This window comes from Orycteropus afer, unplaced genomic scaffold, assembly GCF_000298275.1.
Source record: "Orycteropus afer afer isolate SDZICR_OR568_19922 unplaced genomic scaffold, OryAfe1.0 scaffold00001, whole genome shotgun sequence".
NCBI lineage: Eukaryota > Metazoa > Chordata > Mammalia > Tubulidentata > Orycteropodidae > Orycteropus > Orycteropus afer.
In genome coordinates, this window is record NW_006921588.1 from 19,424,622 (window position 1) to 19,450,576 (window position 25,955).

At 35.2% G+C, this 25,955-nt stretch overlaps 1 protein-coding gene across 1 annotated transcript in view; it reads left to right on the forward strand.

The window, feature by feature from the left end:
* The window catches only part of SESTD1 (SEC14 and spectrin domain containing 1), a 122,946-nt gene extending 98,573 nt beyond the window's left edge, over positions 1-24,373 (forward strand). The window contains exons 9-17 of the mRNA XM_007936793.2: positions 4,317-4,439; positions 10,327-10,521; positions 11,042-11,156; positions 12,761-12,920; positions 16,417-16,498; positions 17,218-17,340; positions 18,695-18,886; positions 21,469-21,590; positions 24,244-24,373. Of these exons, the coding sequence (XP_007934984.1) occupies positions 4,317-4,439; positions 10,327-10,521; positions 11,042-11,156; positions 12,761-12,920; positions 16,417-16,498; positions 17,218-17,340; positions 18,695-18,886; positions 21,469-21,590; positions 24,244-24,373 (1,242 nt within the window). The remainder of the gene's footprint in view (positions 1-4,316; positions 4,440-10,326; positions 10,522-11,041; positions 11,157-12,760; positions 12,921-16,416; positions 16,499-17,217; positions 17,341-18,694; positions 18,887-21,468; positions 21,591-24,243) is intronic.
* Positions 24,374-25,955: the final 1,582 nt, after the last annotated feature.

A 25,955-nucleotide genomic window follows, 5' to 3' on the forward strand; every position in this document is an offset into this window, starting at 1 on the left:
CTTGAATATCCTCCTTGGTGAAGTGTCTATTCATGTCTTCTGCCCGTTTCGTAATTGGATTGTTTGTCTTTTTATTATTGAGGTGTTGGAGTTTTCTATAAATTGAGATAAATCCCTTGTCAGATATGTCATTACCAAATATTTTTTCCCAATCTGTACGTTCTCTTTTGACTCTTTTGGAGAAGTCTTTGGAAGCACATAAAAATTTAATTTTCAGAATGTCCCGATCATCTGGTTTCTCTTCTGCTGTTTCTGCATTTTGAATTATGCTTGATAGTCTGTTTATGACAAGGCAATTTCTTGGACTTGTTTAAAATTTATTTTTAAATTTGTGTCTCTGTGAAAATTTCATGCTAATGAATTGCTTTTCTCTAGTTGTCATGGTTTATATTAACCTATTTCTTTTGTTTCTAGAGTACCCCCAAAACGAAGTTTAAATGTTTTAAATGATATCTTAAAGTTTTTAAAATAATATGTAATAAATTACTAATTAGTTAAAAAATTTTGAGATGCTTGCCACCCTTATTAGAATTTAGCTATTTCTAGTGAAATAGTTATATTATTTTTCAAAATTAAGTCATTTGATCTCAGTGTTTTACATCTGTATTTGTAACACATAGCAATAAATGAGAAACAATTGATTCCCAAAAATGAAATGGAAAGTTGGCTTAGAATGTTCCTTAAAACTTCTTATTTTTAACCTGCATCTTAGAGTTTAATAAAATAATTCAGGAACTTCCTTAAGAAACTCCAGAATCTTAATGTTAAAAACAGATGTGAGACAAACTTTATAAAGAAGAATGAGTAGACAGAAAGAGCTAGGCTACAGAAAAAAAGTGGGAAAATCAAAGGGGCTAACAATTATTAGTATTACATACTATGCCAGGTGTTTTACTGGTCTAATCCTTACAGCAGCCCTACACCATAGGATCATTAACACCATTTTAGAATTGAGGTGTCAGAGTTTTGCAACTATTAACAACAGAGTCAGAATTCACATTCACACTTGATTCATGTCTAGTGTGTTTTCCACACTGAGTTGCTCATCTGTCCTTTTTTGTGAAAGACTAGTGACTTCTACAAGACTAACAGAAAATTCCTAGTACCCTGCTCCTCCAAAATAACTTATACAAAAGATTAAAGCAGAAGTGGAGATATAGCGGAACAAAGGATTGTGTTCTGAAGGGCACCTGACAATACAGTTCTACAGATGAACTTAAAACTCTGAAAACAGTTTAGCCAAAAGAACATTACAGCCCTTTGGGCCGGGCCATTCCAGTGACTGAAAAATATTAAGAGCATTGCTATGTGCTATTAAACCTTATAAAGAGAAGGAAAAAGCTAGAATATATTAATATTTAAGGTGCTAAAAGATGATAGAGCAAATAACATTAAGAGATATATCACAAAAGATCATTACCTTTATTTTACAATTTTTTTTTAAAAGATTACTTTTAGTAAGAGTTATTTGCAATGTATTCAGTCTCATTAGTAGTTTAGAAAATACCCTGAGAGATTTCTGATTTTCCAACTGGCAGAACTATTTTAAGAAATAGATTGTATACCTTGTATAGATTATTATACAGTTAAAACTCTCATTACTTGGACATTTCAGATAGAAACAAGTGTTATAGAGAGCAATTTTATAACGTATATCAGCAGCCATTATTAGTACATCACCATTGGACCTCTATTGTAAGATTTCTATGAGAAACCTTTCCTAAGAAAATAATAAAGAATTGAGAAAAGTTATACACACATATAAATACCTACCTCATAGCTTACTTAGAATAGCTGGAAATTGGAGGGATTCTTCATATCCAAAAACAGAATTGGATTCTTAAAAGCAGGTATCAGATTTGTTTGAGGTAGTTTGATAGTATATTACTTACTTAGCTCTTAATAAGGGTAGGTGGATGGGTAGAATGGAAGTCTGTCAGCCTTCTTGAAAGACGTTTACGGCCATTGAAAATTGCAATAAATGTAGCATGATGGAAAGTAACTATAGTATTATAGATTAATGTTAAGTGAAAAATACAGGATAGAAGACTTGTACTGCAAGAAAAGGCTTTAGCATCTAAATGTGGAGTAGCGCCTGAAAAAGTTACGCATGTGAAAAGCTAATGGCAGGAAATATACATGATTTTCCCCTATAATGTACTTTTTTCTTACAATTATACAAAAAAAAATATATGAACTTTAGATTTTAAAATGAATATGTTTTAACCTGGTTGTTGTTGTTGTTATGTGCCGTCAAGTCGGCCCTGACTCACAGCGACCCCTCCTTGGGTTGCTGAGGCAGTATCATCATGGAAGTAGATTGCCCAACCTTCCTTCCGAGGAGTGGCTGGTGGGTGTGAACCGCCAGCCTTCTGGTTAGCACTCAAGTGCCTTAGGCACTATGCTACCAGGGGTAATCCACTATGGGTCTTTAAATTCTAAAGTCAACCTGTCCAGTGGGCATAGTATCGACTGCTGCAGAGACTACCTCCATTCACTTTTTGAAAGCTCTTCTAAGTTTAGATTTAGGACCTAACCATGCATCTAATTTTTTAAAAAATTTGTATTGTGATTTGAGTGAAAATTTACAAAGCAAATTGGTCTTCCATTCAACATTTCATACACATTTTGATTTGTGACATTAATTGCATCCCTATGATGTAACAGCACTCTTCCCACTTCTGGGGCCCTGTGTTTACCGTTTCCATTGGTTCTACTCTCTTAGCCCTTCCTGTCTTCTAAGCTTTAGCCTTGGGCAAATGCTGCCTTACTGATCTCAAATGGAGAACCCACCTCCCTGGTTTTATTATTCACCATGTAGGTCAATCTGGCTGAAAGTTGAGCCACAGGGTGAGTTCATTTCCAGGCATGCATCTACTCTTGAGTTCCTTTTTAGAATTTAGTAGCAAATAAAGTTGGTTATATTGTTTCTGTTGAAATTACTTCAAAGTGTCTATGTAGTTTCAGAGTATAGTGAGTAAGGGTGAAGAGTTAACAAAATCCTTTCTTATTCTGCATGAATATTTGATTTTTGCTTAGTATCTAGCTCTTTTCTCCTGAAAACCTAATAAAAAATTGTCAGCTATGTGCTGGTCAACATTGCTTATAGAAAAATGACTCCTAACTGCTAAACTGGGGAGCTCTGGTAGCATAGTGGCTAAGGCACTTGACTGCTAACCAGAAGGCTGGTGGTTCAAACCCACTAGCCGCTCCTCGGAAGGAAGGTTGGGCAATCCTACTTCCATAGTGATACTGCCTCGGAAACCCAAGGAGGGGTCGCTATGAGTCAGGTCTGACTCGACGGCACATAACAACAACAAGTGCTAAACTGTTGTCTAGACTCAAACTACTAGTGTGTGATAGGAAAGCGTAACTTTGGGCATCCTTGAGTTTAGTGACTCATGGCCCCTATAGGTTTTATGCTAGTGTCTTGCACATCCACCCCATATGGACCTTACCTCCTCACACCTGAACTCCCGGATTGCTGCAGATACTTGGCAGAAAAGGAATGCTCAGTGCTGCCTTCCTGGCAAACCACAGTCTCCATCCTGCATCCTTTTGGGTATACTGGTACTGCTGGAACTTTCATGGTCTTGTGCGTCTGAATGTTAATCCTAAAATCCCTAGAGAGTATAGAAGTAGTATAATTCTAGTTTTTAATTTTCTTTCCAAAATGAGAGAAATATTTTTACTTTATATTAATCCATTAATTTACTTAATTTTATCAATGCTTTGTGAAAATCATTAGACTATGAATCAGGACACAAGCTTTTAGTCCTAGCAAATACTTAATCACTGCAGAATTCAGTTTTCTTAAGTGTCAGATAAGAAATTTGACTGATGTCATTTCTGATGTCCCTTTCAACTCTAAGTCCTATAGTTCCCTTATTCTTTGTCATCATAAATTAATTTTTAATCCTCTTATATAGGAACATTCCAAATTTCTTTCAGCCTGACAGATTATCAGATAACTGCCAGCCTAAAATACTATAGTGTGCATTCTTCCAAACTTTGTTGTTGTTGTTGTTGTTGTTATGTGCCATGGAGTCAGCCCCGACTCTTAGCGACCCCTCCTTGGGTTTCCAAGGCAGTATCACTACGGAAGTAGATTGCCCAACCTTCCTTCCAACTTAGGTTTTGGAAAGTTTGTCATAATACAGCTCCATAGTTCCAAAAGACATTTACTACCTATGTGATAGAATTTAAGGAATTAAATAAAAAACACTGGAGAAACTTTTGGAGGGGAAAAGCAATTAGAATGAACATTTTATGAGCTTTTGATTATTTTAAAATGTTATGCCAACTTTCATTTATAGGTTGTGAACTGGCTTGAAGGGCCTGGATCAGAACAACTAAGAGCCCAGTGGGGGATTGGAGACTCCATTAGGGCTTCCCAAGCTCTGCAGCAGAAGCACGAAGAGATCGAGAGCCAGCACAGTGTGAGAGGCTTTTTCCTTTGCAAGTTACAGTACTGTTATTAACGTACATAATTAGTAGCATACTTGATAATGAACAATTGCCATAAACTTTGGTATAAGAGCACAGAGTATAGCATGTTTAATTTAGTTTAGAGGCCATAAAGTATACTTTGACTAAGTATGTACTTGTTAGAAGGTTGGACTAGGTTTTACCTATCCTATAATTTAATCATGTATTTTTATCAAAATGAATTGGTGTGAAATTTTAAGGCTATCATAACAGAAGAATGACAGTACAAATATAGAGCCTTCATCTGTAGTTCACAAGACAGAAGCTACGATTCATTAGTTCTCAGAAAGGAGCCTTTCCTTGCTTTATCAGGAGTGTATGCCAGTTGCTGCCAAGTCAACTCAACTCATGGCAACTCCACATGTGTGCCACCCAGAACAGTTAACCTGAGAGTAATACCAGAATTGCTGCATTTAACATAATTGACAGAGAGTGAATACAGAGGGCTCAGAATGTTTTTTCATCTGCATTTAGGGTTTCACATTTTTAATTGTGAAGGGAATAATCAAGCAGATAACAGGTATGAAACTGGGAAATAAATTAATGCAGTCTGCTCATTGATAATAATTGTTTAAGAGGGTTTAAAATTTATATTATATGGAGAAATGAGTATTTGTTAAGCTTCTGCTTAACTCTTCATTATTTCAAAATTATCATCTTTCCAGTTTGTGGGTCAATTAGTTTCCTACTTCTAGGTCATATTTCTTAAATTATTTCTTAAAATTATTTAAATAGGATTAAATAGACAGTTGGAAAATAAAACTTGAATCGATTAATTTCTATTTCCTTAGATGATCTGCCTTAAAAATTAGTTGATAACAATGTGAAACTCTGGGCCCAGATGAGTTTTAAGGGTCTTCTGAACAGTCTGTTTCTGCAAGGTTTTTTTTTTTTTTGTCCTTTCCCATCAACTACTTTAGTTAAAGTAGAAATGAAAAGTTGGGTACTTTTAGTAAATATATATTTCAACTAATGAATAAAAATTGAATATTCTCTTCTGGAGAATAAATTTGAATTTTGCTAAAGATGTGTTTTAACAATATGTAACATAATTATTTTCCTTTTTAATATGCACCTTTCTTCTAGATTTTCTTATATTGCTTTATTTATAGTATTCTCCAAAGCAGCTTTAAAAATCAGTAGTATTGGCAGATCATCTGCACACTGTACCTAAGGGAATTGTAATCTAGCTGAGGGAATATATAAAAATGAGATATTACAAGATAGGAATCATCTAAAGATAGCACATATAAATTCCTGTAATTTTCCTAATTAGTACTTACAAGAGACTTAAAAAATGAAATCCCAAAATTTAAAAATCTATACTGTGAATTTCTCAGGTTCTAACATAATAATAGCTCTTTCTTGTATCCTAAAACAAATCATTACCAACTGATATATATCAAATTTATAACCCCCTTGACTTTTCTTGGTACTCTTAAAAGAACTTAGTGTTGTTCATATTTTAGACATGGACTGTGCTTTAGTTGAATTTTGTGTATCATTCTGGGGCATGTTACTGTAGCACAACAATCTTCTATAATTGGTCCCTATCATCTCATGAGTCTGAGTCAAACTGATGACCACTGGTTGGTTGGTTGGTTTCATTTCTTGAAACCATTATTTCCTGTAGAACATTCTAGACTTCATCTAAGAGGATGTTACGAAAATATCCCCAAAGTTTTTTTTTAATAAAGGTACCTGGCACATTAGAATCTTGAAGAAGATTCATCTTACTTTGTTAAAAACATAAAAAGGAATAACTGTAGTTAGAAATTAGATGATATGCATATTGCATGTAAGTTTATGAAAAATTTAAAAGTACATTTTATTGCATATAAATATGAATAAAATTACATCTGGAATACATAGAGATTCCTGGGTTTTAGATGTTTTTGTATTTCTATCACATTTGCTTATAAGGTTATTAAATCAGCTTTGAGGAGGAATATATAATTACATAACTTTTGAATTAGAGTTATAGATCATTAGAACTTATACATTCTGATACCACCACCTTACTTTATAGATGAAGAAACTGGGAAACTACTTTTTTTGAGGAGTAAGTACCTGGACTAGGATTAATACACAGATCACTGATACCCAGTCTCTGATTTCATAGATATGCTTAAACTGTAGCATATTTTCATTCTTATATTCTTAATACCTGGGACATAGGTACATACATTGAGATCTGCATTCATACACATGGTCCTGAAAGAAAAGAAACATTGATGTCTTATCACAGATTTTTTTTTTCCTCCAAAATTGGGAGGAGTAGACAGAGTGGATGGGGGCATAGATTAAACGAGATTCACCATGAGTTGATAATTATTGAGCTGAATGGTGTGTGGATTTTCATTATTTTTTAATGTTTGCAATGTTCTGTTCTAAAAGGTGTAAAAGATCATTGTTTTCACCAATAGGTGACATTACATTGTCACCTTGGGAGTAGATTGTTTGATGGTGGATTAAATGTATAAGCTTATCAGTTTAAGATATTTTAATATTTTATTAAAAAGCTTTTAAATGAATTTTTTTAAGTCAACACTTTAAAACATTTATTGGAATTGTTAATCTCTTAAGTAATGATGAGATAAATTTCTAGTATATTGACAGGGTTGTTGTTGTTATGTGCCATCGAGTTGGACCCGACTCATAGTGACCCCTCCTTGGGTTTCTGAGGCAGTATCACTATGGAAGTAGATTGCCCCATCTTCCTTTTGAGGAGTGGCTGGTGGGTTTGAACCACCAGCCTTCTGGTTAGCAGTCAAGTGCCTTAGGCACTATGCTACCAGAGCTCCCATTGACAGGGTAGAATTTGTAAAAATTTTTTAACGCATCATTTTGTGTTGAAGTACTCCTTTACATGTTAAATTTCAGATTACTTGTAAAAGCAAAATGTTGATATAAAGCTAAAAATAAGCTCAAATTTATTAGTATATTCAGCACTAATGTATAGAAAATGAAACTAATAGGTATATTTTTGTCAAGGAGTATAAATTAGATGCTGTTTAGTTCTTGAATACTAGGTAAGTACAACAAAAAAATTAGGGTCCAAGGAAATGATTATAGTAACTGACAGTAAATTTGAAAATATTTCAGTTTAATAGTAAGTCCAATTTTGTCTTTTGGGTGGGACTAAGTGGGTGGCAGCAGTGTGTAGGAACAGAAGTCTGAAGCAGGTATAGAGTTCCGCTGGTGTGCTCAGTGTAAGGTCTACGTGAAAAATCGAGTTATTTCTCCCCACTATATATATCCTAAACATACACCTTTTTAATCAAAGTGTGCTGGCAATGTTACTTTCCTTTTAGACTGGGTTTCCCATCACATGGTATAAACTACCCATCATTTCACCACCTGTGCCTCTCTACCAACTCCAGTGTCCATCTTGACTGCTTCTGTTCTGATACATGAACTTTCAAGCTGATTTCTTACCTACTGTCTTAATCTGAAATCTGGGTGATTTTTTTTTTTTTTCCATAAAAGAATAATTTGCCACACAATTAAGTATGCCTAAAGATAGGAGCTCTGCTAGCATAGTGGCTAAGGCACTTGACTGCTAACCAGAAGGCTGGCGGTTCAAACCCACCAGCCACTCCTCAGAAGGAAGATGGGCAATCTACTTCCGTAGTGATACTGCCTCGGAAACCCAAGGAGGGGTCACTATGAGTCAGGTGCGACTCGACGGTACATAACAACAACAACAAAGATAGCCTGGAGAACAGCCGTAACTAACTGACTGTAGCCAGTTCACCTAACAGTCTACACATTGTTCTCCTATTTCATGGGAAATGACATTTTAATTAATTTTAAGTTAGATCTTTGCATATTGAATACCAGCACACCCTCAACTGTCCAGCCACCCAAAGCTGGGGATCTTTCACACGTTAAGACTCTGTCCTTCAGCTCCCAGGCTTGTGATATGTCAGGTGTGGAAACAAAACCAATAGTCACTGGAGAGGGTTTGCAGGAGCACTGTTTTCTCTGAAGGTATACAGGCTTCACTTAGCTCAAGAAAGAGTAGGGAACATTTAGAGGCCAGGATGAGTATCAAGGAGATTTTGCTATTGGCAGGCAGTGAGTTTTCAGGATGACGGTAGTAGGGTTTGGTTGCTGGGAACTTTTGGTTGTCAGTTTAAATAATTTTACCTTAAAAATTTTTTATGAATGTGTCCTAGGGGAAAATTACCATGAAGTTATTGTAGTAAAAAAGAGATTTTTATTTAGCATATGCAGCAAAGAAAAACAAAGGTGGGAAATAGACATGCCATCAGGACAGTGTCTACAGAGTCCAAGGAATATTACAAAGTCCATATCACAGTATATATGAAAATTACAGATCATTAAAAGCTTCGTCCTTTTGTAGACATGCTAAAATTACTGAATCACTGTGATTGATTCTTTCAATTAATCAATGGTACAACTTTTCAGTAATAGAAGAGTCTTCATTGGTCCAATAACCCAAAATAGGAACAAGATAAGGGTGGTAACTGCCCTTTCTCAAAATGTCTTCTTTGTTCTAAAAAGATTTGCCTAGGAAAGTTCCCTAGTTCTTTGTATAAGCCCCTTTTTTTGACCCTACTGTGTTAGGGGGAAAATGACCCCAGAATCAAACATCTTCTGTAAAGACACTTTTAGTAAGCCTTGTTGTTGTTGTTGTTTGCCATCAAGTCGGCCCCGACTCATAGTGACCCCTCCTTGGGTTTCCGAGGCAGTATCACTACAGAAGTAGATTGCCCCATTTTCCTTCCGAGGAGTGGCTGGTGGATTTGAACCGCCAGCCTTCTGGTTAGCAGTCAAGTGCCGTAGCCACTATGCTACCAGAGCTCCCTTAGTAAGCCTTAGACAGGACAAAGACAAAACAAAGATAGTCATCTAGTAAGAAGGAAAACATCATCATATACATAGTACAAAAGCCAAATGGAGTCCTCTGAGTCTCGGCCTTGGGGCTAATTACATATGATAGCACCAAATCATGATTGGTGGCAGGTCAGTTTATCACTGCCACAGGTGGGACTACAGAAACAAGGAAAGGACCATGATTGGGATACGTATATAACTGAAGATTAAAAGTTTCACAGGATTGGTTCTGGGCTTGACCACCTGGCTGTGTTGTCATGGGAGTATGCTTTATGACTATGAGGCCCTGAGTTGTAGCCACAATGTAGCTACAAGACAATTCCAGGACCCCAACCTTTAAATTACATAGCATTCAGCTGTTTTAATAAATCATTAAGGACACACCCAGGCAAGTTCCCTAATTCTTGGTGTGGGCATAATCAACTTTCAGTCACAATCTTCCTGAGAACAAACTGCCCCTCCCTCGGTTTGTTCCGTACTTACTAAGTGTAGCCACATTGCTGGTATGATGATCACAACGAGCTCAAGTGGATTTGAACTTATGTCAAGACTCAAAGTGGAGCTAGCGCTCCCTCTTGGTTCTAAAGACAAAAGTGCTTTAGAATTTAAGCTCTAATACTCTTATTAACATACTCTTCCTGAGATCAACATGCCCTTCCCTGAGTGTTCCCAGAATTATCATAGCTACTGCCTCTCCCTAGGTTTTCCTGGAATTATCATGGTCACACAGGTGGGTCAAGGTCAGAAACACTGGGGAAGTAATACAAAGAACTGAAAATGGTGTCTGAACTTAGGTCAAGGTTCAAGATGGTGTTGGGGTTCCAACTGTGTAGACCATAGCCTTACACAAACCAGATGCCTCTAGTTTTTTGGCTCTAACATAATTGTTACACAGTTTATCTGGAGAAAATACATAATGTAGTCGTCCAGGAACTAATTTGGTTGTTAATTTACTGAGCAACTTCTCAATTACAGGAATGGTTTGCAGTATATGTGGAACTCAATCAACAAATTGCAGCACTCTTGAATGCTGGGGATGAAGAAGATCTTGTGGAACTAAAGTCATTGCAGCAGCAGCTTAGTGATGTTTGTTATCGACAAGCCAGTCAGCTGGAGTTTAGGCAAAATCTGTTACAAGCAGCTCTTGAATTTCATGGGGTTGCCCAAGATGTAAGTGTCTACTCTCATTGCTTTGCTTTTCTTCAAATTATCTAAACATTTACCTACACATAATTTTTGCAGACTTGCATGCTCCTAATTATGTTCCTGGAACAATAAAATAATTTACTGGTGGGGAAAATGAATGAAATAAGATTCTTTGATTATTTTTTAGTTTTTATTTCTAAACCATTCTGCATGCAGTTTAACTTTCTGTTTTCTAAATATGTGTCCCAACCTAATACTTCATTCAGTTATTTCTCAATGTTTATGCTTTATAGCACAGATTGAAATAGGGGTTTCAATAATTTTTACAGTCTGACCTGGATACACTTTTTTGTCTTTCTGTTGCATGCATCTGTGTAGTCTGTCTTTTAGGTAACGTGTTCTAATTATTCATCCTGGTCTTTTAACTGCTTAGTCTTTTCAAGTGCAATTGTGGTAACCTCATTAGATATACACCTCGTTCACCATGAAACACTTCAGATGGCGATTACATCAGGGTTATCTCTTTGATGTCCCTCTGCTTTAGTTGTCTCAGCAGTTGGATGGCTTATTAGGGATGTTGTGCGTAGACGTAGCACCAGCTGATGGAGCATCGATTCAGCAAACTTTAAAGCTGCTTGAAGAGAAGCTGAAAAGTGTTGGTAAGCAGATTTTAAAAATGCTGAAACATAAAGGCTTTTTTTATTTAAAATATCATTACTGTGGTTAGATAATTCAGTCAACTTACACTGAACTAACTATGATTACTTACAAGGAAAAAATAGTATAAAAGGTTTTAGTCCCTACGTGGGAGTATATGCTAAAATACTTAGTTTTCATTGTTGGTCAGTCACTCCTCCCTTCATTGGGCCTTTAGCCTTTCTTGTTTACCCAGATGGATGTACAGGTGCTATGTCTTGCATATATATACTATGAGCAGTTATTTGTAGTGCATGTATAAACTTTAGTTACCTGTGAAGTGTTCTGTGGTAAATGCTGTATGATCAAAAATGTGTTTTATGCGATAGTTTTTTCTGTTGCTATATCTTAACCTTGTGAGAAAATAGTTGATTTAGCTCTGTATGTTTCTTTCTCCCAACTGGGTTTAGTGCCAGGGTTGCACACTCTCCAACGGGTGGGTAGTCCAGTTTATTAAGCTAGTTCTGTCATGTAATAGCAAGCCCATTGACATTTTTCTGGAGTAGGAAATAAGTGAGCTTCCCTAGATCATCACTGGAGAGATCAATAATGGATATGAAAATGGGAAGGGGGTTCTATTTAGGGGAAGGGCCAGTGGAGAAGAGGAAGCAGGAATTTAAGGCAGAGAATTCATAGCAATTGGTGATATGTGATTGCACTAAATGAATTAGTTATTGAAAAGGACTTCAGGGAATTCATTTGAAAAATCATGTTTCACATTTATACTTGCTTACAGCTTTTGTTTTTTAACATGATTTGTTTAATACACATATAGTATTTAATATGCCAAATGAAATTTATTTTTAAATGTCAGAAGTTTCCTTAAGTCATGCTTTTCCTTTAAAAAAGAAAAAAATAATTCCTATGTACATACCTAATTTGGAGTCTTATAAACATATCCTAAATATTGCTTCCCATGGCCTGTAAGCTAGTCTAGTACTTATACTCAAAATGATCAGCTACCTTTTGCATTGATCATACATTGTATGAGTGCTTTGAAATCTTATAACTGTTATACATTTTGTCTTGCTTTGTTTGAAGATATAGTGAATTAAGCACAAATTCTTTTAAAACTTGAAGATGAAACAGGAAACAGGAATATTCCTTAACAGTTTTTAAACTTTACCATATACAATACGAGTTTTTTATTTTAAACAAAATATTTACTTTGTTCTCCTACAAGTTGAACTACTTAAAAACAGAAATGGGAAATGTTGAAAAATGTTTTAATGAAAATAGAAATTCTCACATTTTATTCCTGCTTTCAGTTTTTAAAAGTAATTATTATCTAAATAAATTTACCTTTTGGAAATTCTTGTTAGGGAGAAATTTGGCATGAGAAAGAACTCCAGCTTGGCCACATTTAAAGGAGTTTTATTGCTTGAAATATTCAGAGGACTATATCCTAAGACAGTTCAATGTACAAAGCTATTGCACTTTAAGTGCAGTGTATCCTGAGAGGATTTATTTGAGGGAGGAAAAGCACCTTAATTATATAAGAGATTAAGCTTACACAATTTAGATTTAGTTAGATTAAAACAAACTCTAACTTTTGTTCTTTTTTTAGATGTGGGATTGCAAGGGTTACGTGAAAAAGGTCAAGGTCTTTTAGATCAGATCTCCAATCAGGCATCTTGGGCCTATGGAAAGGATGTAACCATTGAAAATAAAGAAAATGTGGACCACATACAAGGAGTGATGGAAGATATGCAGCTTAGGAAACAAAGGCAAAGTTTAACTACTAATATTAATTTTCATTAAGAAAGCAATATCCATAAAAGTAAAAGTTATGTACTATATATATATATACTTTCACATACAAAGTTTTTATGGTATATAGTAGCATATGATAGGTTTGGTTAATAACTATTCTATATAATTATAGTAACAAATAATGATAATTTGTTCAATTATTGGTTATCTTTTCCCTTTCTATTTGGTAGTAAACATTTCATTAATACTCAGTTACTTCATATTTCATATCCCCAAGAGAGCCTGTGTAACTTTCCTGCTTTAAGAAGATCCTTTTTGAGAACTTCAGTTTTCTATTTTTATTTGGTTTAGAGTTGCTATTAAATTTGTCATCTCCATTGAACTGTTTTTTTTCATTGAAACTTTTTACCCACTAAGTCACACATCCCCTGTTTCCATATTTGCTGTAGAAGGATTAGAAAAAAATGGACTCTGTGTAAGATGTTTAGCTTCATTTGGTATAAAACGGAGAATTTAAAAGATTTTTTAAAGTCCATTCGTAATTTCAAAAAAAAAAAAAACCAATCAGTGGCCGTTGAGTTGCTTCCAAGTCATGGTGACCCCACATGTGTCTAACTAGAACTGTGCTCCACAGGGTTTTCAGTGGCTGATCTTTTGGATGTAGATTGCTAGCCCTTTCTTTCTAGGTGCCTCTAGCTGGATTTGAACCCCGGACCTTTCAGTTAAGTAGCCAAGTATGTAACTTTTTACACCACCCAAGGTCTCCTTAATTTGCAGTAGCAACTGAGAAATAGTACAGAATGAAGGAGTAAAATCATGTATGCACATATGCTTACCTCTAGCATGGTCATATGAAACTTTTACACATTTAGAAATTGTTAACATCATCAATAAAACCTCATGAGGCAGAAATTCCTTCTACATCCTGTTCTCCTATCTGCAAACGTACCCATTTCATTAGTTATTCTTACCTATTAGGATAATACAGTTCTCTTATCAAAGCCAGCCAGTCTCCATGTCTTCACCTTCCTGGCTCCTTACTCCATGGACTCTTATTCCCTGTTCTGATCCTTTCTCCTCTGTGTTTATACTACTTCCTCGCTACCTCCAGTTCACTTTTCACAGTCTGACTTCTTCAGCCCCACCATGTCACTGCATTTGCTCTTTCTAATGTCACCAGAGACTTTGTAATTGCCAAATATAATAAATACTTTATCTCACTCAAAATCCATTGCATACTTTTAGTCCTCACCTTGCTTGACTACTCTGAGTAGGATTGGACACAACTGACTTCTTCATTCTTGAAAAACTCCCTGACAACCTTGTCTTCCGTGAAAACACCCTCATGATGTCTCTCCTGGCACTGTTTCTTCTCACTTTTCTTCACTGAAGTCATTTAGCCAGTTTTAGGCTTTCAGGGTTTGTTTTAAAGCCAAATTATTTTTGCACTCTTTCTATATGTTCTTCCTGGACAATCTCACTACTTTTTTATATATAGATGATCATGATTTAATAGTTATGGCTTTCCCCAGACCCCTGTCCTATACTCTAGACTTCTCATTCTATTTGCCTACTGAGTATTATCACTTGGATAGCTATATACTTATCAAGTCCAATATGTCTGGATTGGAGTCATCTTGCCCCCAAACTTTCTCTTCTCCTTTAATTTCCTAACTAGGTTAAAAGTGCCTCCAGCTACAAAATTTGGGATTTATCCTAAAATCTTTCCTTCTTATCATCTTTTACCATCTAATGAAATGTCCAAGTTGTACTGTCTCTGCACATTTCTTTGTTTAGATCTTACCTCTTAACAGCCTTGGCCTTGCTGCTCTCCAGGCTGTTGTATAGGAGTGTAATCTTTGTAAAGTGCACACCTAATCACATCACTCCCTTATATAAAACCTCCTCGATGACTTCTTATTTTCTCAGATGGAATTCAGTCTCTGAATAGTGTATAAGAAGCTTCACAGTCCAATCCTGCATAATCTTATCTAACTTTCCCACAAAACCATGTAACTGTTTTTATTTTCCTGAATGCACCATCTGCTTCATGCATCCATAACTTAGAGTACTTCTTGCCTCATTTTTGCCTACTGGATTCCTACTTCAAGGTTCAGGGATCCTTTTGCTAGAAAGCCATTTTGAATTTCCAAAACAAGTTAGTCACTCACGCCTTCCTGTTCCCATAACAACTTTTATGTATCTCTGTAATACCATTTATCATAAGGTATTGTCATTGTTTATTTAAAACTCCATCTTCCAAAATAATGAGCATCTTCATAGTAGAGACCATGTCTTACTTTTTTCCCCAGCACATTTTCCCATGGACAAGACAATGTAACGTGTTAAATATATGTATTATATCATCATCAGTAAAGTTTCTTCTTATTATTTTTTAGTATCAGATATTTAAAATAATTATCATCACTTTCCTTCAGTCCTTTGCAGAATTACTTACACTAAGTTATACTATAACATTATGCCATGGGCTGTTATTGAAGGTGTTGTGGTAAGAAATAGCCTTGTGATAACCGCTTCTGTATTGTTATCACGCTTTCTTTAAGGACATCAGCTGTTGTGTAGCCCAGTACCTTCTGGGTAACTTGTTATTGGTATTTGAGACTATAATAAGATTTCCCCTTCCAACTTGACATGGAATTTCAAGGGAATGAAAGAAATGAATCAGAGCTGTTAGGTCAAATAACCTTAAAAGTTTACTTGGTGTGTTATCTAGACAGGCCACAGTAAAACTAAGAAAATATTCTGAATTGTGTTTCTCTATACCCAGAGATCAATGGAGGGTTCCCCCAACCCCTTAAGAACTGAGAGATGGGATTTTAATTTTTTTATTCAGAATTAAATATATGTATGTGTGTGTGTGTGTGTGTGTGTGTATATATATATATATATTTAGTGGCATAGTGCCTAAGGCATTTGACTGCTAAACCAGAAGGCTGGTGGTTCAAACCCACCAGCCACTCCTCAGAAAGAAGACTGGACAATCTACTTCTGTAGAGATAATGCCTCGGAAACCCAAGGAGGGCTCACTATGAGTCGAAATTGACAGCAGTGAGTTTGGTTTTTGGTTTTATATATATAATGAAAAGTGTTAATTTAGAAAAAAAAAGTCTTTAGAACATCATTCTCTAGTATTTAAGAAACTTTATATTTTTATTGTTTGAAGTTCACTGAATGCAAATTGGCAACAGATTTTTCTGGGTTTTAGTGTACTATTGTGTTTATGCTTTGCTTCAATATTTTGCAGAATCCATGCTATCTTCAAGAGGGTTTGTGATTCAGTATCATTCAGGTATTTTGAGGTTTTAATGTAGCGTAGCTCTAGATCTAGATCTCCTTAAAATTTGTACAACACAGCATAGTTGCAGTCTCCATAGTGTAGGACTGAGTATGTTAGTATACAGTGTAGTATGGCTCTATACATGTGTACCAGCTGTAAGCGTTATCAATAAAATGGAAATAATATATTAAATTTATGTTTGAATTTATTAGATGTGAAGACATGGTAGATGTGCGAAGGTTAAAGATGCTTCAGATGGTGCAGTTGTTTAAATGTGAAGAAGATGCTGCCCAGGTAAGGAATGGTCAACCACAGTATGTAATTGTCATTACATAAAAGATTAATTTCATTTTACTATAAACAGAAAGTATATTTTTTATATGGCCCTGAGAAAATAAATTTAGTAAGTTAGGTTCTAGTTTATTCTGTCAAAATAATAAAATTTTGTGGTACCAGTTAGCTTATTTAACTTATATTCCCAATGAAATCCTCTGTTGAGCTGGAAATTGAGATTATTTATTATGTAGTGTTGACTTGGCAGCCAGTTACATCTCAGGATATAGGCTGGTATAGCACATTGCCTTGTCACTTATAAGAGGTCTTTTCAGTGCCAGTTAACAATTTGATATCTTTATGTAGTTACGATCAGAGAATGTAATTTCAGCCTGATATAGAGGAATTTATGATTTTATATAGTACCAAAAATTCTATAATGAGATCCCAATAGGTCTATATTACTGAAAACACATAATCTTCTATTAATATAAATCATGTGATAGTCATTTTAAAAGAGTGCTTTTCTTACTACGTCTTCTCTTCAAATTTAAAAAATTTTGAGGGGAATAGAAGGTTATTAGTTCATGTAGTTTGACACTGAATGAAATAAACTATTAAGAACTAGGTTACAATTAATGAATTCATTAATCACATGATTGTTATATCTCTTTTTGTAAATTTGATGTTTGATATGGTGAGTTATGAATCCCACATCACTGTTACTTGTTTTCATTTAGGCAGTAGAATGGCTAAGTGAACTTCTGGATGCACTACTTAAGACCCACATCCGATTGGGTGATGATGCTCAGGAAACAAAAGTTTTGCTGGAGAAGCATAGAAAATTTGTTGATGTTGCACAGGTGCAGAACTGGTTATCTTTCTTTTCTCCAAGCTCAGTCTTTGAATAGCTTTCTGCATGATTATATTGTGACTTAACCCTTCAAGTCCAAGAAGGTTAGTTTTGTTATTCCAGAAATAACACAGACTTAAGAAAATGTTAGCTGGTGTATCAAAACTAGCCTGCGTACACTTGAGAGGGTTTTCATTTCCCTGAATACGCTGGGAGTATAGTGGATAAAGGGACTTGACTGCTAACCGGAAGGTCAGTGGTTCAAACCCACCAGCTGCTCTGTGGAAGGAAAACGGGGTGATCTACTTCCATAAAGATTTACAGCCTCAGAAATCCAGTGGAGGTTGCTATGAGTCAGAAACGACTCGATGGTGGTGAGTTTGGTTTTTGGTATGCTCCCTCGAAATTATGTTATCTATATTTGGGGTAATCCAACTATTCTTTCATAGAAGTTAATGTAAAATACATGTTACCATCAATAAATTAAAATTCCCAGTTTTTTCTTCTCACCAGGGTCAGTATAATAGTTCTGAATTGTTTTTGTGGTAAAAGTATCTGAATTCATTTTCCCTAATAATTGAGTTATGGTATAACAGTTGTGGTTTTCCTATATGGAATACAAAGTACCTCATTTCACCTATTTGTTTAATTAATTGAAGGAGTGCTGCTGGCACAGTGGTTAAGCCCTTTGCTGCTAACTGAAAGGTTAGTGGTTTGAAACCACCAGCCTCTCTGGGAGAAAAATGTGGCAGTCTGCTTCTGTAAATATTTAAAAAAAAAAAAAACCAAAACTCACTGCCGTCGAGTCACTTCTGACTTATACCAACCCCTCCTTGGGTTTCCGCGGCGGAAGTAGATTACCCAGTGTTCCTTCCAAGGAGTGGCTGGTGGGTTTGAACCACCAGCCTCTGGTTATCAGTCAAATGCCTTAGGCACTGCACCACCAGTGCCCCCAGCCTCGGAAACCCTATGGTGTGCAGTTCTACTCTGTCCTATGGGGTCGCTATGAGTCAGAATTGACTGGACAGTGATGGGTGTGGTGGTTTATTTATTTATTTATTTTTAATCAATTAGTGAGGAGATAATCTTTTTTGGCCAGTGAAATTGAGTAGATTGAAATGGTTAAAACATAATAAGATGAGGAAGTTTACCCAGAAAGAAACTTATTATATGCAAACTAGAAATAGTGCTTCCTCTTCATTATTTATGCCTAATTAATAATTAGTAGTAATAAGTGCCACTGCAGGCAGCATTGATTTTTAGTAATCTTACTTAATTGCATCTGCAGTCCTCCTCCATGCTCTCTTTATCCTTCTCTTCAGAATTCTTTTATTATAAATTCATGTTTATGTGTTCTTTTTCAGAGCACTTATGACTATGGAAGACAGTTGCTACAGGCCACGGTTGTGCTATGCCAGTCGTTGCGCTGCACTTCTCGATCCTCTGGGGATACGCTTCCTCGACTGAACAGAGTGTGGAAACAGTTTACAGTAGCTTCTGAAGAGAGAGTACATAGGTTGGAAATGGCTATTGCATTTCACTCAAATGCCGAAAAGGTTTGTTTTTTGAAAATGTAATGTCAATAATATTTACTGTATATATTATAAAATATTTTCTGCTATAATATTGGTCAGGCAGCGTTTCGTTCTGTTGTACACAGGGTTGCTATGAGTCGAAGCTGACTCAACAACACCTAACAACAACCATATAATATTGGTGTGTTTAAAGTGCTTTAATTTTAGTCATATGATGATGTAATTGTTCATTTGTTTTTTCCTAAGTTATACTAGTTCCAGAGTTTATTTAGATGTAATATATATTGTCTTGGATGGTTCAAGTCACATTCTCTTAATAACTGATAGCAGTTCTAGAGTACTGTGTTGGAGAAATCCAGAATCATCTGGTAGTCTCTCTCTACATTGCTGTCCCCTTACCCAGCCTGATGCCTGGAATGTGCTCTCTATTCTGTAGGGTGTCATGACTTTGGTCTGTTCACTGTGCCAGAAAAGTAAGTTCAGCTTCAGCAACTGCTACTAATTGTCACAAAGTTTAAAAAAGGACAGTGTTTTATTTTAGAATGTTAGAGATTGTCCAACTATAAGAATAATACATTTTTATTCATGTAGCTTCTTTAAAGATTCACTCCAAAATTTACTAGTCAATGAATTCAAGTCATTAGTCTCAGAATTCAAAAATGATATATGAAGTGCTATTTGGGCAAACTTTTAAGAGAAACATTTTCTTAATCTGTACAGTGACAATTTATAGCACCCAAGTCTTATATTTCTTTTCTGAATAGCAGCTTTCTTATGTAGTTAACGTTGCTTTGGTCTCTTATGATGAAAACTTACATTTAAGAGATATGCATAAACATAACCTAGTCTGTAGAACAGAACAAATGTTGCAATGAACCTCAGAAATTAAGCAATTTCTGTGTTATATAGTCTATCTGTTATGAAGTGTGCATATTTAAATCTTTCTGAGCTGGTCACTGAACTTTTGCAGATCAGTGATTTGGTCTAAAATGAGCCTAATGACGATGAATGAAAGTATACAAGATAGCTTAAATTGTTTATTAATTTTTTTTAAGTGAAAAATTTTTATTGAAGTATATTAACACAGAAAAGTGTACAGATCGTAAGTGTTCTGCTTGATGAATTTTCACAAAGTGAACACACTTGTATAATCAGCACAGTGTTGGAACTGCAGAAAAATACCAGAAGCTCTTCCCCAACCCTCTTATAGTCACACCCCCACACCCTCCTCTCTCATCTAAGAATGACCTGACCTGATTTCTAACACCACTGATAACTTGTTAGGATATTGTTTTGAAAATGTATCTGCAAGGTTGTTTTAGATTTTTTTACTTTTAATTTTTTTCTGTTTTTACCCTGCCTTCCACTCCAGCCCCTGGTAACCATCAAAGTGGTTGAGAATTTTCTTTTCTTTTTTACTGTTCGTTTTTCACCCTTCCATCCCCTCTCATCCCTGGTAACCATGAAAGTAGTTGAGAATGTTTAATCCAAAAGTAATGTTTCTGTTTTTTCTGCTGTATGACCTTTTTTGTGCTTATGTAGATTGCCTCATCTTCTTCTCGTGGAGCAGCTGGTGGGTTTGAACCACTAACCTGGTTAGCAGCCAAATGCCATACCCACTGTACTACCAGAGCTGCTTATTCTAGTAATCATAAAGATGACCACAATTTTAGAAGCAACTTATATAGTATTAGGTGAATGTCTAAATATAATTTAGAATTTAAAGTATAATTAAAACTGTCCATTTATGAATAAACGTAAACATGATTGAGTTGTTAAAGTATAATGCAAAAAAAAGTTACTACTTTTTTTTTTTTCCTTCCCCAAATTTCGCAGTCCTTTCTTATGGTTAAATTTAAGGTGGTAATAGTTAAGGAGGGAAATAATATTATCAAGAACTGTAGAGCTGCTGTATTAGTTTACATCGGTAATGTAGATCAGTTTTTGAAATAACTGTTGAAGTATCTAGCTAGGTCATCATATCTGTTATGTTTTGAGTACATATTTTAAATAATAATTTCTTTGTCATTTTTTGAAAGTCTGTAAGCTCCTTAAGGATAGAATCCATATCATTCATATCCCAAGTTGTTAAATAAACATATTTAAAGTAAATGTCAATAAATGATGGTTTAATGAATGAAAGAATACTTTTTAAGCTCAAATTGAGCTTACTTTCCAAATAGTAGTGTAGCATTATTTTTTCTTAGAAATCACCATAGATCTTTCCCTACTCCAATTTTACTTTATTAGTAGAAATTATACATTGGGTTCTGTTTAAATTTCTTGAGCCTACTTGTAGAATAGTGCCTGAGGTCCTTGACTGCTAACCAGGAGGCTGGCAGTTCAAACCCACCAGCCACTCCTTGGAAGGAAGGTTGGGCAATCTACTTCTATAGTGATACTGCCTCAGAAGCCCAAGGAGGGGTCGCTATGAGTCAGGTTCAACTCGACGGCACATAACAACAACAACAACAACAACTTGTCCAATTTAATAGGTTCATGAAGATGCTAAAAATAAAACAGTGCTTTCAATCTACTTAATTTGCAAGAGCTTGATTCCCTTTCTATGTGTCTTGAATGATGTTCCCTTTTATTTGTTGCAGATTTTGCAAGACTGTCCAGAAGAGCCTGAAGCTATTAATGATGAGGAACAATTTGATGAGATTGAAGCAGTTGGGAAATCACTTTTGGATAGATTAACTGTTCCTGTAGTTTATCCTGATGGGTATGGTGCAAGTTCTTGTAACAGTCTTAGGAGGTCTTAAAGTAAAATCAAGAAAGAAAAATCTTTAAAATGCCATGTAAATTAGCTTTGATGCACATTTTCAATTGCTACAATAAATTGGTTTAAAATTAAAAGAAATCCAGACCTGGCTCTTAGTAATAGTAACAGCTGGTACTTGCTGACATCAGATATCTTGCATCTTAACAGTTTGTTGTGGAAGAAAGATCATTGACTAGATTGTGACACTGGGTGTTTTAGCCGTGGCTGTAACTATGTAAGTGAGTAGTGTGACTTTGGGCATGTTAGATACCTCTTTAGGCTTCTGGAAAGGAAGAGGTGGGAAAGGGACTAATGTTAGTGACCTCATAATAACCCAAACACTGGATTAAGCACTTCACCTTTTTTTTGAAGTATTACTATTATTATTCCTGATTTTAAATGAAGAAACTGAAGCTGAGGAAAATTGAGTGCAGTGCTCAGGCTTTCAGCTTGTTAAGTGTTGGAGTTGAGATAGTCTCAGCTGTGTCTGGCTGCAAATCCATTCTCTTTTCACTTTCCCTATGGCATCCTAATATCTTCATTTATAAACCACTGGAGTCCTTATCCCATGTTTCTTCCCATTTCAAATATTCCATTGTAAATATATGAAATAATCAGATGTAAAATAAAAAGACTCAAAAGGAGCTTCATCCCTGTGGATCTATACCATTTCAGTGAAAATAGTTTAAAGGTAATGTAGAGGGTAGATCATTCAAATGATAGAGAATACAAACCAAGGAATAAAAGTACAACTATCCTTACATTGTGTTACAGTGTCATGGATAAAACCAAAAAAACCAAACTCACTGCTGTTGAGTCGGACCTGACTCATAGCGACCCCTCCTTGGGTTTCCGAGGAGGTATCACTATGGAAGTAGATTGCCCAACCTTCCTTCTGAGGAGTGGCTGGTGGGTTTGAACCTCCAGCCTTCTGGTTAGCAGTCAAATGCCATAGGCACTATGCCACCAGAGCTCCTAGTGTAATGGATAAGAGTGTAAATTCTGGAATCAAACGTCTGGAATTTAAATCTCAACTCTACCCCCTTATCCTTTCTGTGTCTTAGTTCTTTATGTAAAAGTGCAGAAAATACTCATACCTCCTTAGGTTATGGGGACAGAAGGATTAAATGAGCTCAATGTTTGCAGAGTACTTAAAGCATAAAAGATATATAGTAAGGACATCTGCCATGCAGTGAACCACAGGTGATTATTTGGAATTGATAATGAGACATTACTATTTTATTTCCTAGAAAACACTATTCGTAGTTCATCTTAGACAATGTCTAGGCCTGCCTAAACTCAAGCAATCAGAAGTAGCCTAAAGTCATGTTATAAAAAACACCAAACCAAACTCATTGCTATCAAATCGATCCCAACTCATAGCGACTTCTTGGGTTTCCAAGGTGGTATCTCTACAGAAATAGATTGCCCAGTCTTCCTTCTGAGGAGTGGCTGGTTGATTTGAACTGCCATCCTTCTGGTTAACAGTCAAATGCCTTCGGCATATCTGCAATAAAAGGGAATAAAACCTCCAAACTTATAAATTCAACCAGTAATATTATAGAGATGCTGCTGGTTGTTCCATTCTAAGACCATCCATTTCTACACTTCACAGCCATTTGTCAGTCATTCAGTCTCTCATTCTACTCTGGTCAAACTCTGAGCATCTATCTGTCCCTCGTAGTTTTGCTTGGGATTTTCCTCCCGTATTCCACAAATTGTCTCTGTCTCATTTCCTCATACTTTAAAGATAAAAAGAATAAATTAGTGTTCAATTTTCAAATTTTACAAACACCTACCTTTAATATTTGGAACTGTTATTTTCTTCCATCTTTTATTCATACTAGAATATATGTATCTATTTTAGATATTTTGTTAAGTTCAATGTTTTTTAAAGGCGTCTAATATTTTTTCATAGTTAATATAGTGATAGTCTCTTTATATCATGTAAAGCTTGTTTGACAAGATTATATTTTGTAAGGTTATTCATATTTATCTTTTGTACATTCTTTTGGTAAAATAAAATAAATGGGTGGTTTCTCTGGATTGACTGCATGAAAACGTAAGTTTAAATACTGGTTTTCCCACTGGGTAGCTTTCTAAACTAATTTTCTGATCTTAAAAAATGAGGCAGTATCTTTGCAAGAAAGATAAATGATTTTTATCTATTACTATCCCATATGGTGTCTTAACATTGAAAGGGTGTTTTAGTTGCCGGCTATATGAGATAGTGATGTGCTTGGTATATTTAAAGCACATGTACAAATTTCATGGTTGTGAATGCTTATGGAACCAAAACTAAAAAGAATATCTTGAATGTTGCATTGTTTGGTTTATGGAAATTATCATAAGTAATATACATATGACATATTTACATCACTAATATATTTTTCTCAACATATCTTAACATATTTTATGGCTTTTAAAAAAAATGTTTTTCCTAGTGAGTTAACTACTGCTCAAACATGATGGTCTGCAAATGAACCAATTTCTGCACAAATGCCATATCAAATAGATACTTTTTTATGGTAACTTTTGTTTCCCTAGGCATTTGCTACAGTCAGTGGATTTGTGTTTTATCTGATTGAGATTTTTCTGTTTGTTTTGCTTTTAGAACTGAACAGTACTTTGGGAGTCCAAGTGACATGGCTTCTACTGCAGAGCACATCAGAGACAGGATGAAACTAGTTAGTCTTAAAAGGCAGCAGCTGAGACATCCTGACATGGTGACCACAGAAAGCTAATAGCTACCAGATCCCCACAGATCTACAGTTCATAATCCCGCATGTGGCTGGCATACTGTACAGCATTAGACAAAATACATTAAGATACATTTCACAGCCAAGATAAGCCTCATTTCTTCTTATCATACATTTTTCTCTAAACGTTAACACCTTGCAGCTACTAAGGCATAATTATTTAACAGGCTTTGAGACCATAGACTCCAAGTATCTTAAAAGAAAGAACTGTAAACGTTGCACTGAAAACTTGCTTTAAAGCTTTATCTGACTGACAGTTTATAGATGAACAACTGATAGTAAGCTTGGAATGGTGCTAATAAAAGTTTAGGAGCTCTCTATAGAAAAAATGGTTGCCCTTCCTCCCCAGGTGATGTAGTAAATTTAGACTGTGGCTTCAACTGTTATTAGTAGACAGTGGTGTCCTCGAAATTTTACTGTGTAATTTTTCTTCAGAATTGATTATTTTTATTGTGTTAATATGGAGAAACCCTTCAGATCTTTGATATATCATATTCATGAAGAGACATTTTCCTATTTGTATTGATAATGTATTAAAAAGTTGTGCTTAATAAAAGATCTTTTAAATATCTTCTTTAATTTGGTGGTTAAACCCTATTTCCAACATGAGTGCCTTGTTTGAAAGGGCATTCTTAGGATTGTTAGGTTGGTTTAATTGTTTTTCCATGTTAGTTGCATGTGTTTTAGCCAGAAAATTCATATGTAAGCATGTGTATATAGTAAGTAAGCATGTTTTATCCTGAAAAAACATTGTGAAGAATAATTTAGATCTTTAAGAATTAATTAATAATGGAATACTATTTCTAATTTTTCTCTTTTTCAACTTGAAAAATATTACACAGATTATTAACTCCCTGAAGATACTTTGTCTTCAGGGTAGGAGAGGTGGGGAAGAAGGCATCATTATTACTTCAGTGTAATCCTTTATATCAGAGTAATCTTTCTGGAATGAAAATAGCAATTGTTAATAAAATTTCATTTCTCATGATGGATTAGAGCAAAATGAAATCTGACATAGTCTAGTAAGAAAAACTGTACTGTCCTTTAGAAATAAAATTTATTTCTTTTAAGTTTATAGTATATTTAAATGATAAAATACATATAATTTAATATTAAATTTTCATTTCAGAAAATGTTTTTGAGAAGGATTTAAAATGATTTTTTTAAGTCTCTGTTATCAATACAGAATTATACAAAGAATTGTATGCTGGTTCCTTTTTGTTGACTTATAAATATGCTTATGTATCTTCAAATGCAAAAAACTTCCTCTGAACCTGCTGGTTTCTCCAGCCTTCCTCACTGCCACACTAACTTCTTGAAGAGGTCCACTTCCATTGTTCCTACATCTTAATCACTCGCTGCTCAGTTACTGGGTAGTCAGGTTTTACACAACACTCCAGTGAATCTTTTCTTTTGGAAGTTGACAGTAGGCTCCCAGTGATCCAATCAAATGATGTTTTTCTCAGTCTGCATCTCTTACCTTCTCTCTCTCTGCAATATTTACACCACTTAGCAACCTTTCCTAGACGTAGTCTTCTCTACTGAAGATGTTATCCTATGCTGTCAC